At 45.3% G+C, this 12693-nt stretch overlaps 2 protein-coding genes across 2 annotated transcripts; both read right to left on the reverse strand.

Moving 5' to 3' along the window:
• Positions 1-2056: 2056 nt before the first annotated feature.
• On the reverse strand, positions 2057-2931 carry H6S33_005440 (uncharacterized protein; the record flags this gene model as incomplete). The annotated part of the gene is made up of 2 exons (XM_044836786.1): positions 2057-2072; positions 2123-2931. The coding sequence occupies 2 exons, from the start codon at positions 2929-2931 to the stop codon at positions 2057-2059; spliced, it is 825 nt and encodes a 274-aa protein (XP_044698749.1).
• A 2957-nt stretch (positions 2932-5888) lies between these two features.
• H6S33_005441 (uncharacterized protein) lies at positions 5889-8348 on the reverse strand (the record flags this gene model as incomplete). The annotated part of the gene is made up of 13 exons (XM_044836787.1): positions 5889-6739; positions 6811-6902; positions 6976-7178; positions 7239-7321; positions 7383-7407; positions 7455-7493; positions 7562-7567; positions 7619-7666; positions 7831-7875; positions 7953-8010; positions 8068-8102; positions 8181-8265; positions 8335-8348. 13 exons carry the CDS (start codon positions 8346-8348, stop codon positions 5889-5891), a joined length of 1584 nt encoding a protein of 527 aa, XP_044698750.1.
• Positions 8349-12693: the final 4345 nt, after the last annotated feature.

Below are 12693 nucleotides of genomic sequence, written 5' to 3' on the forward strand. Positions count from 1 at the left end.
GGCTGAAATTGAGAGACGTTAGTACGAAAATGTATACTCGTAGTTTTTTGACGTTTCCGGACGCGACCACTATTGCATGCCATACAAAAGATAGCCTTGGCGGGTTTTTTCTGTGTATGCAATAGCAGTTGCGTCCGGAAACGCTGTGAAATTGCGAGTAGAGGCTCCATGCAGACGCCGAACATCCCGCGAATCGTATCCTAGCTTAGATAGCTGCTTTGAATGCGTACTCACGGCTGCACAGCACACAGTATATCATCAGCCACTGTGGCAATGCCACTCGCTCCCACATGTTCCCTTTCACTTCTTCTCATCTACGTATACGACCATCATTACCGGCCTGTTATCATCGCAAGGGGCAATCAAATTATCATCTGCCCTTCGTCATCAGTAGCCAATACTCACTCTCTTTGTCTCTATTCCAAATGCCTCCAAACCTAGTCTGCATGATGAGACCAATATGGGAAGGCCGAGTATATCACGACCTTTGGCCTATGGCTGTAAATACGAATTAGGGAAGATAGTTACAGAGTTTATTGACCCTTACGCCCTTTACATGCAGCCCATGTCAAAGATTTCGAGATCCGATTGCGTTCGACAGCACTTCACCTAAGCGGAATTAGAGAGACATTGTGCATTCTACCTTGTACCAAGTTTCAGGAGCTAACTTCCTGATGGTAACGGGCGGGTCTTCACACTTTACAGGAGATAAACGAAGAATGATAATAGATGTTACATGATTTTATCTTGAAGAACTAGTAAAACACTAAGATACGTACATCAATTAACCTACCTTGATTTATACTCGTAAGATATTAATGAGAATTAACCCTTTAAACGAAAGACGGGAGGAAGAATCGCTAACCCAAAACAAAGTCAAAAAGAAGGAAAAGAAGGAGAGAACGAGACAGGGAAAACGACAATAACCCTCGTTGAAAACCTACATTATCAATGCAATCCCTTCCGGACAACATAAGCAATATATAGCCGAAAAGCCAACACCACCAAACCGATCATCGCAACTCCTCCGTAAGCCCCGTACGCGACTCTTAGCCATACTTTCTTCGCCCAATATTGATGTGCAAAGCTGTTCGGGCTGAGAGGTATCGAAGAGTCAGGACCTCGGTTTACTATTCCAGCCTTGCAATAACAGTTGTTGAATATCCCCGCAATCTGCAACATGGATCCGCCTATGAGGATAACTACCGAGTTCAGCCACATAAGAAAATAATATAATGTAGTGACAAAACCATAAGAACGCCTATGTTCGGTCTCTTTCAGCCAGTCTTTCAGAACCCTAATAACGGCATTGAGGAGGGAGACAGAGGCGTATAGGATGTGATTCATCGACCTGCAGCCTAACCCAACTTTGGGGGTCGTGTAGGATACTTGAACTAGAGTGAGCTTTTGCACAAGCTCAAAGTTATATGGGAGGTACTTACATATTGCTGCGCAAGCGCATGAATACAGAACAAAGAGCCATGAGAGAACTTGTCCTGCAAGGTAATTCGCCTAAGAAGAATTAGCAAGAAACAACCAATCTATCTCTGGGTAGAGAACATACCCAGGGGTTCACACTCTTCGAGGCCCAATCAACCCAAAAGATGTCATAACTGAATATACCCTCTTTTGGTCTGGAAATATCCACACCGTTCTTATGCAACCACCTGACCCAGTACCAACTGTTCCAATACCTTTTATACAATGGAGCCCCCCTACATTCCAATGATCCTCCAAAGAGAGCTCTCGGATTAGGATTCATCGGGGGATGCATACGCGGGAATACCATTAAGGACTCGGTGGCTATGTTGTATGATTGCGAACATGTTTGAGCTATTTGCTTATCCCATCCTAGGTCTTCAAATTCCTTGGGGCCATGGTTTTCGATAACACCGCGGACTATCAGCTCCATGCCGCTGCGTACGGCGTCGAGGTTCGAGTGGGAAGCAAAACAATTGCTGAAAATCGACAATAACAAAACCCAATTGTACCAAGTACCATAACTATACCGAGCTATTAACCAAGGCCCATGTATGCGGTGTTTATTGTAAGGAACTTACGCGAGGCTATGACTATTGAATAGTAAGTAATATACTACGGTATGGGATCTAGCAGGACTCACGATGTGCCATTATCTCCCAGTTTCTGATAGGCGTCATAAAAGACCGATGCCGCTACCCCTATGTATAGAGCAACAGGCAGGACAACAGCAGTATTGAATTTCTTCCTAGCACTCCATATCATCCGACACGCTGTCTTACTATACTCCCTCGCACGACTTGAACCAGCCATTAACTCAAGCGCATTTCTAGTAGGAGAACAAAAGAAGTCTGCCTGCTCTGTAAGAATAACGGTCAAAATGAGCTCCTTCTCTCGCTTCCCATTGGTGGGTCGATGCATCGACATACACAAATTCCAATCCGCAACCATTTGTGCTAGAGACCCGTTGAATGCGCTGGCCGGATCTCCTAGAATATGCAAATATTGCAATACAGGACCCAACCAATTATGGATATAGTGTGCCATCAACTTCTCCTTCCTCGTGCGACCCCACATCTGTTTGTGGTCCTTGAGATGTTCCGATATGGGCAGCAAAAGCAACAACGCAGAGGCTGGAATAATCCATGCCGCGAGCGGGGTCAGCCATTGGCTTGTATCACTGGCTTGGAAATTGCCGCTCTTTTCACAATTTCGTCGGCACCATTCGTATGTTGTGATGATGGGAACCGAATACATCTTTAGAGGATCCTTTTCGGATGAGTTGTAGGCCGAGTGGCATGAATCCCATTGGAACGGTCGGATATCATCGGAGACAGGGACCTGTGCACAGCACGCCTCAAAGTTCACTGCTGCTTGTACCCCTCGAATAAGATATGCGACCAGCGTTATAAAAAACATCAGGGTCCCTCGTGGGAGTAGAACGGAAGCCATGAAGACGAGTGTGTAGCGTCCAGCGATGCACTATGAAAATCATTCAGTCCTGAACTCGGAGGGGTGCCATACTGGTGGGACCGTACCTCTCTTAAACAATAAGTAACTGAAGGAAGAGTGGGACAAGAAATAAGAAAGAAAAAAATGGCCATCCCCTTAGTTTAAAACAAATCGCGAGACAAATTACCAAAGTTGAAATATTGCAGCCAACTGTCAGTGTCTCACATAGCGCATATGCATGTTACCAACGTCAAGTATGGAGACAAAAACAGGGCCATCCAATGGTATTCTTTCTTCTACCCGTACCAGTTCCTGAGGAGGGATCCAAATAAAGCTCTGCGCTCTCGAAATTAATGAAACTACCAGCCAATCCCACAGGCTAATGCCGTGGGTTCTACTCAAGCTGGTGCAGTATGTGGATATTAGGAAGCTGAAGTTACATGTTGTGCGCAGATGTGATAGATGTATCGCAATATCACGATATGTGCGAGTATTCTCCAGGGGGTTACAAGTATCGAAATGTGCACTCTACGGGCCCTAACCTGATTTTGACCCTCGCTTCTGCAGGCCTTATCATATTCTGGTCTCTATTTAGAGGATCTCCACCAGAGTAGGTACACTGGTACTCTACATATGTATACCTACCTATTCTCCATACCTGCTCTGCCAGCTACACTACACTCTCCTCTGAATCCCTCAATAGTAGTGTTACTACAGTGGTCTACGGTCTGCTCGAGCAGCTAGAGAGAACCCTCAATAGTAGTGTTACTACAGTGGTCTACGGTCTGCTCGAGCAGCTAGAGAGAACCCTCAAGGGCGTGCGCATGACCCTCCCGCGTGTTCCAGCCACGCGAATTTTGCACACCTACCCATTCAAAGGATGAGGCTTTTTTCAGCTGGTTGTGCAAAATCCAACAAAGGTAGGGCTCTGTCACTTCCTCTGGCCGATAGGAACGCGCCACGCATACGTTCACTCTTCGCAATCAATGGCACGGTCCAAAAAAGGTCTTCCCGGTGCAAGATTTACCAACCTCAAGTATTCATTCACAGGCAGAAGACCAGGCCAATGATCAATCAATTGCTAGCCAGACTTTTAAGCCTACCACTCACTCACATCATAGGGTTAGGGGTTTCTTATAGTAACCAGAAGCTGCTTTGGGTATGTCTTCAATACTAGGTACATACATAGAAGATCAATCCTTAACCTGGGGTATACAAGGTTGCTCCATAGATAAGACCCGGCCCCTTCTGTAGTACCCGAAATCGCCTCTGCGCGAATCAGCTCCACAAGATCTTTGTACTCTATCGACCTCTGCATAAAGCCTAGGGGCTACGTCCGCGGGAATCGGGCCTAACTACTGACTTCCTTGAATTATTATCGTTATTATTCAACATGTGTGACAACATCTTAAGTGCTGTTTCGGGGAAGGAGGGGATTGGGAGGGAGATACAATCCATATGCAACACGCGTAGAAGATGATAGAGTACTCTAGTGCCTGGTGATTATCAGAAATCCTTAATACGCTCGTTCCATGGATCCAGTGGATGATTTCCACCCGCACCCGCACCCGCATCCTCAAAATCACCTCCACCTCAACCTTACCACTACGATTTTCCTTTGAAACATCGGCAACGCCTCCGTCCGACTCAAGACACAGAGCGGCCCGCTAGCCATCGAAATCCGGTCGCAGGATGTCGATGCTTTTGTTTATGAGACAGATTGGCGACCTGCCTGCCTGCACGGTTACTTTTTCTTTTCTCTCAATGTATTTACTAATCTACTCTGGGGTGTTAATTAGAACCCTTAATCCCGGGTCCAGAGATCGGGGAAGAGAAGTGTGTGGATGGGGTCATACCAACTTACATGAGTAGAATACAGGTATTGTAGTATACATACACACAAGCCGGGCGTGTGTGCAGCAGTGACGACCGACCCCCTGGGTTTTGCTTTACATGTGGGTGAGGCCGGGCAGAGACTGTCAACTGAGAGACATTTACGTTATTACAACGCTCTCAGTCTAAAAAGCAGAGCATGTAGGACTGCGCTCTAGTAAGTACTAACTCCCTATGTAGTGGTTATACCCCGGGCACGAGCTCGTCTCAAGGAAATACGAGAGCTCCTCCACGGTGAACCCCTATATAGCTATACTTCGTTAACCATAGTGTTTATAATCATCTAGCACTCGGTCTCTCGGTGTCTTTCTTGTACCTCTTACCCAGGTATGTACCGCACAGAGCTGTGTGTGTTATGTGATGCCATCTTCTTTAGGGCATGACGGGTGGTTCATCCGGTAGCCAAACATGTGGCGCTGCACATGGCATTGGTTAGTAATCTATTTGAACCCTTTTTTACTAGACCGGTCGAGTGCCAATCCATGACTCGGCCCGAGTATACGGAGGGTAGTTACGGTATTGTACAGACACAAGCCGAATTTCGGGACTAGATAGATGTGTAGATGCGTCTCTACTAAGAGGAGCTATGATAGATATTGTTAGCACGTCCACCACTAGATTGATCCAATTGATGTCATGCCAGCATGGTGTGACAACACGTGTGCGAGGTGGATTCAAGGAACGGTAAATAAAGCAGCCAAGCTTGAGTAGGTAGGTGCTCCATAGGTCCAATATTGGGGCCCTTGGTTTGTGTTCGATAATCCAGGACGGCCCGAGAACCCCTCTCCCCTCCCACCCCTTCCCCTACAGTTGTAATGCATGCATCCTTTTTGAAGGCAATATCAACAAACTCCAACCTCCTTTGCCCTCCTAACTATCTAATAGCTATATATGTAATAATTCCCACAAGCAAAATGATGAAAGAAAGAAAAACATGTAACGACGTAACATGCAGCGCAGTAAACTCCTTTGTACATCAAAACTCCAAAGAAATAAAAGAGAAAAGGATCGGGAAGATATATATCATCATCAATTCCCGGTCATCATGAAAAGAAAAAGCATTATCATAAAAAGCCCCTCGGTCCAGACTTAGGTCCATTGTCACAAGTAGTCCTTGAAATCGACCTTGGCCGATTCGCTCCCGCCGCGTTTTCCACGATCCTTCCCAGCTCCAGTCTCCCACTCTCATTAGTATCCCATCGGTTCAGCGAGACATCGTCCGATCCGGGTCGGTGGTCCAGGCGAATAAAATCTGGGCTTGTCAGAGGCGATATAGTTCGAGGTGATATTGACCCAATCGTCATATGGTCGTCCACGGGTGATCTAGTACTACGCGGTGACATTGGTGCATGCTCTATGATTCCTCGACCAAGTTGTAGTCTCATATTCGGAATCTGTGCAACCATATCGAAGTTACTAAAATTGGAGTTACGAAAGTCGTGGCTGTTCCTGCCCGGTGTTAGTTGCTTCGAGAGCGCCTCTATCACGGCATCGTCAAATTGTGGTTCTCGCGGTGATACGGCGGCGCTGCCGGGTATGCTGGCCATGCGGATCCAGTGCGGTGCTGTCGCGTCAGTTCCATCCCATATCTCGTTTCGATCGCTGGCACTAAAGATGGGCGGGCCCGGTCTTGGGTATGACCTGGTGGATTTTGAGAGGCCGCCGGAGGGGTTACGCTCTCGGCGGACGAGGAGCACCCGAAGAGCCGGTGCGCAGGCTACTATTATGCCAGTGGAGCACTCAACGGCGGTCCAAGCAGTGACTTCGGTGACATTTGCGGTTCTTGCGATCACAGCGACACGACAGATTGCAGCGAGGATTGTGAGGGAGCCGAGTGTGAATAGGACGATTACGCCAACCATTTTGCGGCGCGGGAGGTGGATGTTTTGGAGTAGTGGAAATGGAAGGCAGAATACTAGGAGAAAGCGATTTGAGCATATGTGCAGAGAAAGTCATGTAGTTAGATAGGGAGAGCTGGGGGCATACTCAATAGATCCGTGATAATAGTGCTACCAACTGTAAGAAAGAAAGGGGGCTCCTTGGCACTAGCAACACAAATCTCTGCTCCATCTAGAGACCTGTATATTTTACATGATAAGTTAGGACTGTGTTTGCACGTCAAGAGTAGAGTCTATATACTAGGAAACGTACCAGTTGCGCCGAATTGGATCGCACCAAAACATGTTTATAAAGAAGACCATAAAAAAGGTCGCAAGGCAAAGACCAGCAGTTATATGCAGGAAGCATCGATATAACGGCAATGTCCTTGGAATGACAACATAATAAAAACTTAGTATACCAGCTTTGATGAGCCATAAGTCGATGATATAAGGGAAAATAGAGTAATATATGATCTTGAATCTTTAGATTAGCTCCATAGCTTGTAGTACTGCGAGTGTTTGTCCCCCACATACCTTTAGAATTCGAACAGTCTTCTCTGGATCAGGAGTAATCATCGACATGTTACCGCGATATGAAGAACTAGGATGGATAAATCCTAATCGATTCAGTTCAACATCACAGGCGCAACAAACAGCAAAATTCAGCCATGCTATCACCACAATCCAGTCGCTCCAGTTGAGCCTACTACTTGGTCCGTGGAAAATCCTGACATAGAGTCTTAAGAGCACAAATATAAGAGCCAAGCCTGCAAAAGACCATTCAAAGGCCTATATAAGAATGATGGTGATTAATTCATATATTCATCTGACGAGCGGAAGAGAGGAAAGTTACTTACAACGGCCTGATTACCATTGAGCATAATTCTGGGGAACTTGACATTCCACTAGATAACGTCTCTCTTAGGTATTTTTTCTTGGAATTTTCGATGGGCTTTCTTTTTCTTTTACAAGTGTTAGTGAGTGAGGAGAAAGGAGGAGAAAAGTAAGCCCAAGAATTGTTGGTTGGACAGTCTTGGAGAAATTTGTGCCTCTGGAAAGTCCCGATTAATAGTGCGTGGGGGGGGGGGGTGGCGGTCAGAGCGGTAGTGGGTCCAGCGACAACTACCTGGTTATCCCCTACTCTGCCAACACCTGCCAATACTGCCACAGTCTGGTAGGTAAGTAATGAGTGTGGCTTTCTACCCAAAATCGTTTTCTGCTTCGCCAGTCTGTTCGGCCAAATCAAACCCTAGTAATAACGCGACCAAGACGCACAAGTGTCAAAGGTTGGTACTCTGTAAGACATCTGAGTTGGGGTTAACACTTATCAACCAGCTTCCCTGATGGATAGATGTTTACGCACGAATTACCAGATTCATAACAGTAAACATTACCTATCTAGACAGATATCCAGGTCCATGTACTCTCCTGGTTTGCCCATCTCATCCTATTCGGTACGCATGTGTAGATATCTACCTCTTCCAGGCAAAGAGTACTACTAGGTGGCAGGTAATAATAGCACCGGGCAAAATCGTCGGAATCAACGTGCAAGCCCGGTACTCTATAGTAAGTTAGATCTCTCTTCATTTAAAAAACTGAAACAACACGAAAAGAGAAGGTCAAACGGTACATCCCATATTGCATGCTCTTCTGGAACTCGCTAAGTTAGGCAGAATCTGCATGCCGACAGTCCCCAAACGAGACATTCGACTAGTTAATGCACGTCCACGTTTCCGGGAAAAATCGAAAAATCATTTATTTATTTCCTCGAATGGCTTTGAGGACCTTTTTCCAGCAGATAACCCACTCAGTCTTGCTTCCTTAAGATCTTTGATATAAATCTGGGTATATGGAAGGCAGTCAGCTTTGATATAGCGAATATAAATAATAGACCACATATGAGAGTCTGTTTCTTCAGCATTACATATGAACTTCAACGGCGCCTATAAGGGAGGTTTGCACAAGCTTTGTGGTGCTGGAGGGCGACATTTGCAATTGTGGGGTAATCGCAGAATTGCGCATACTAGCCGAGGTATGTATGATCCACCGTAATATACGGCAAGCCTGTGCCGGGAGGTAGAGTAATATATATTTCCCGGGAATCCCCGCTTCTAGAAGAAGTTCGAACTGCGAACGCGATCAGGGCAGATTAAGTGAATGACTTGTGCTCAAAGAACCTTTGATGGAATTTCCAAACAATTCTGAATTTCTGATTGGAATGGAGATACCGGATGGATTTATCGATTTTGTATCGCTTAACAACGTATCAGTCAGAAGAGTACATGTATGCAAATACTCCAGCTCTGTGGGAATGAGACGGGTATGCAGGAACCTTGGTGTAAGGATTCCCTTGCTATGTGAAATGGCTTAATATGTTCCTCCTTTCTAGGCTAGGGCTTCTTTATGATTAACGGGAATGGCCGAAAGAGAGCCTTCGTTACCGCAGGATCCCGACTTAACTGAATAGAAGAAAGAAAAAAAAGATAAAGTGCATATCCTAAAGTAAAGCAGACAGTATATTAACCTAGATACGCGAGTGCGATTACCCCAAACCGCCTGGAATACCTACGCAATTAATCTGATCATGACAGAAGCACGTACAACAGTGCCAGTGATATTTTGATTCCCTTTCACACCGGCCCATGAAAGGGGCAACGCTGGCTATCTGCTCGCCCAACAAATATTCACGATCACTACACGTACCTATGTATATAGCTAGGCTGTGAGAGCTCGGGCTTAGGTTTGACTGCGGCCGATGCCCTGAGAAAACCCCAGATATGCCCGACCACTCTTTCCGGTCGATCGAGCCTGTCCCCCACCGGGTCCTGTAATTTGATATATATGAATGGCCTTCGAATTCACATATTCCGAAGAATAAAGACTGCCTGTATCACAACTACAGCTCTCGCAAAGCTTGAGTTATATTGATTCCCCGAGATTTCACCGAGAAGGTGGGAGCAAGCCATTGCCCAGTGTCAGCGTCTGCGTCTGCGTCTGTAGACGTGAGGGCCCACTAACTGTAGCGGCCAATAAGCCCCTGCATACGTATGGCCATAACATTCAATGGATATCTGGCTACTAACCAAATTGGTAATTTCTCTGACTCTTAACATGACATCAAATCTTAACTCCAGTGATTCGGAGTGAATAACCCCAAACACAAAGTCTGTGTCGAAATATAAGACCTAAGTACATGTAAGCTCAGTAAAAACAGTTAGATCATCTGAAGCCTAAACTTTAAGTATCGAAGCTTGCTAGGTGGAGACCTACCTGAACACAAAGCTATGATACGTGAATGTGTTTTATATTAGGGGCGTCGAGCATACTGCGTAGCTACTCACGCGGCATATATATGTATGTAGGTACTTTGTCTCCATGGCCATCATCAACTCCTCACACTGGTATGTATCTTCTTCTCGCCTGCCGTTTATTCAACCAATTATTATCTTCACCCGCTATCCGAGGCTATTCCCATGGCCAGTTAAAGAATTCCAGATGTCAAAGATTATTATAAATCTAGAGTATGTGGAGTAGATTATATATCGATGGTTGAACCCCATAATGGGCCTTGGTGAACAAGAAAATATCCGTTGTTGACTAGCTGCCCATGTTGAATAATTTATGTAGATGGATCCGGAGTTCCACAGGCGTTATGGAGGAGACGTCTCTGTCTCTCTGCGTTGTGTGACGTACGTATGTATGTAGGTACATGTCTCCCACGTGCTCATAACCCTTGACTTTGCCATACCGCAGACACTCGATAAATTCGCTATCGCTGCGCAGGGGTTTTTTGGTGAGAGAGCCTCAAGGGAGAGGCTCGAGAGTACTTTCTCTCACCAAGAAATCCAACTGAACCCCTGCGCAGCGATAGCGAATTTATCGAATATTTTCGGTATGTTCCCAAAAAGGTGAATCAGCGTGCACAACAAGATGAGTAGGTACACATAATTAACCATCAATTCTATAAAACTGCAATCCTAAAAACTCGAAATTAGGGCACTGTGTATAATCCGGCGCAATCCCTAAAAACCTGATTACTCGCTTGATCTTTAGGCTAGTAAGGTTTTTAGCTCATAATAACTCAAAGTCGAACTATATCATATCAGCTATCCCCTCGAGCTCGGGAACCCCGCAGAAATAATATCATTGAGATCGGCCATGCTCTCGGATCTCAAACCTCTAGTCAACTCTAACCCCAAACTCTAGCCAGTGCATGGCCTTCCAAGTACAAAAACGTGCGCAAAACAGTTATACCTGGTTTTGGCCATAGCATGAGCTAGCACTTGTTCATAATGGTAAGGCCTCCAAATTGCACCGTTTTTCTAGGCGGATTGATGCTAACTTATTGGTAGGAAACAATTCTGCTTAGTACTTATCTCGGGGGTGTGAATCTGTATTCTCGGTGCCTGCTATATCCCTTTATATGGCTATTTCTTGTCTGTTTAGAATACGATTGCAGATCGGTTTCCTGAGCTATGTCTAGGTATACACGTATACTTACATACCTAGCTGACTACCTATAACAGTATCTGGAGGTCTTGTGGGACATATTCAACATTCTTGGTGCGCTGAATCTGTTGATATAAAGCTATATGTGATCTTTTGGTGCTCATTATATCTTATAATATGGAGAGCGCTGGAAACAAGAATGGCAAAAGCTCCTCGAGAGAACACCACTCATCGATCTACATACCATAAAGAGCGAGAGGACCACTTTAGGAATACAGTCGATCGACGTCGACACGACACATTCCTCTTCAATTCCATCCCGATGCATGCACGGGGGACTGAATGAACTCATGGCAAACAAACTTCTACAATTACAAACCCGCAGCTTGTTCAACCCCCAATACTAACAAAGAGTTCACACATCTGATTAAGCTCTCAGAGCCAACGTTTGCTCTCGTAAATAAGCAGTGTCGCACTGCAGAAGCTGAAACAAGTCGCTTGCCCGGTTACGGTAAACTCCGAAACTAGTACGAATGTACGACCCAAACAGCACCTTGCCCCCTTTTGTTATTTATAGACACTGATATTTATGCGTTAGATTTCTAGATATATTGACCTATGAGGTACTCAGTGAGTGAGGTGGAAAATGATAATTCTCGTATCTAATCGCGGGATTACACCTTTCCTGGGCTCATTAACGGCCCGGTGTTCACCTCATTGGGACTTGAGAATGCTCTTGATTACCGGTGAGAGTGAGTTCTGATCGACCGAGGGCTGGATTTAGAACATTCATAAGTTTGTTCGTCTGTTTGCCCGAATGTACGGATAAAGTTCTCGATGGTACAGCCTCGAAGTTAGAACATCCGTCAATGAAGTATCTTCAGTATCACGGGTTGACATGGAACGTGCATATTTGCCAGCAATAACGGCACAGGGCAGAAAAGGGTCAAAAATTCGGTATTATACTTGGTGTTTCCTACATCCTATACCGGTCCATGAGACTAGTTCGTTATATCAACTCAAAGCGTACATGTCTGGATCTCAACGGCTATTCTTAACCCTTTATACACTGATTAGTCTGGGAATAATGTTCCAGCAGGACGCATTTAGGATCCGGGGAACGGATCTTGGGATTAATGCGTTGGTGTTTTCAGTCCTTGTGTCGAGCTTAAGGTTAATTTATTACTGGTTTTTAGCTTCTTAGGTGAACGCTAAATTGGTTACAGATTATTGAGTGCTGATCATTGACTTTTCATGTTACCTACACACTTCACTGTTTGCCAGCCGCTAGAAGTTGAGCTGAATAACAGTGGGATTGGTAAAACTACAACTACGGCCCATCCTCATTGGGTATTCCCACTTCTATGCGGCTCCATATTATTACATATATGCATTGCGTCAATTAATCAAAGCTCCAGAGACTTCAGCGTTCATAACAAATCACTCGGTCATTGTATCGCCACAAAAAACATCAACGTGACAACGCCCCACACTGACTGCAAGGTAATTTTTCGGTAACCTGTTACTCCTTCAAGGATTA

Source organism: Morchella sextelata (assembly GCF_020137385.1).
Source record: "Morchella sextelata strain SCLS chromosome Unknown scls_2, whole genome shotgun sequence".
Taxonomy (NCBI): Eukaryota; Fungi; Ascomycota; class Pezizomycetes; order Pezizales; family Morchellaceae; genus Morchella; species Morchella sextelata.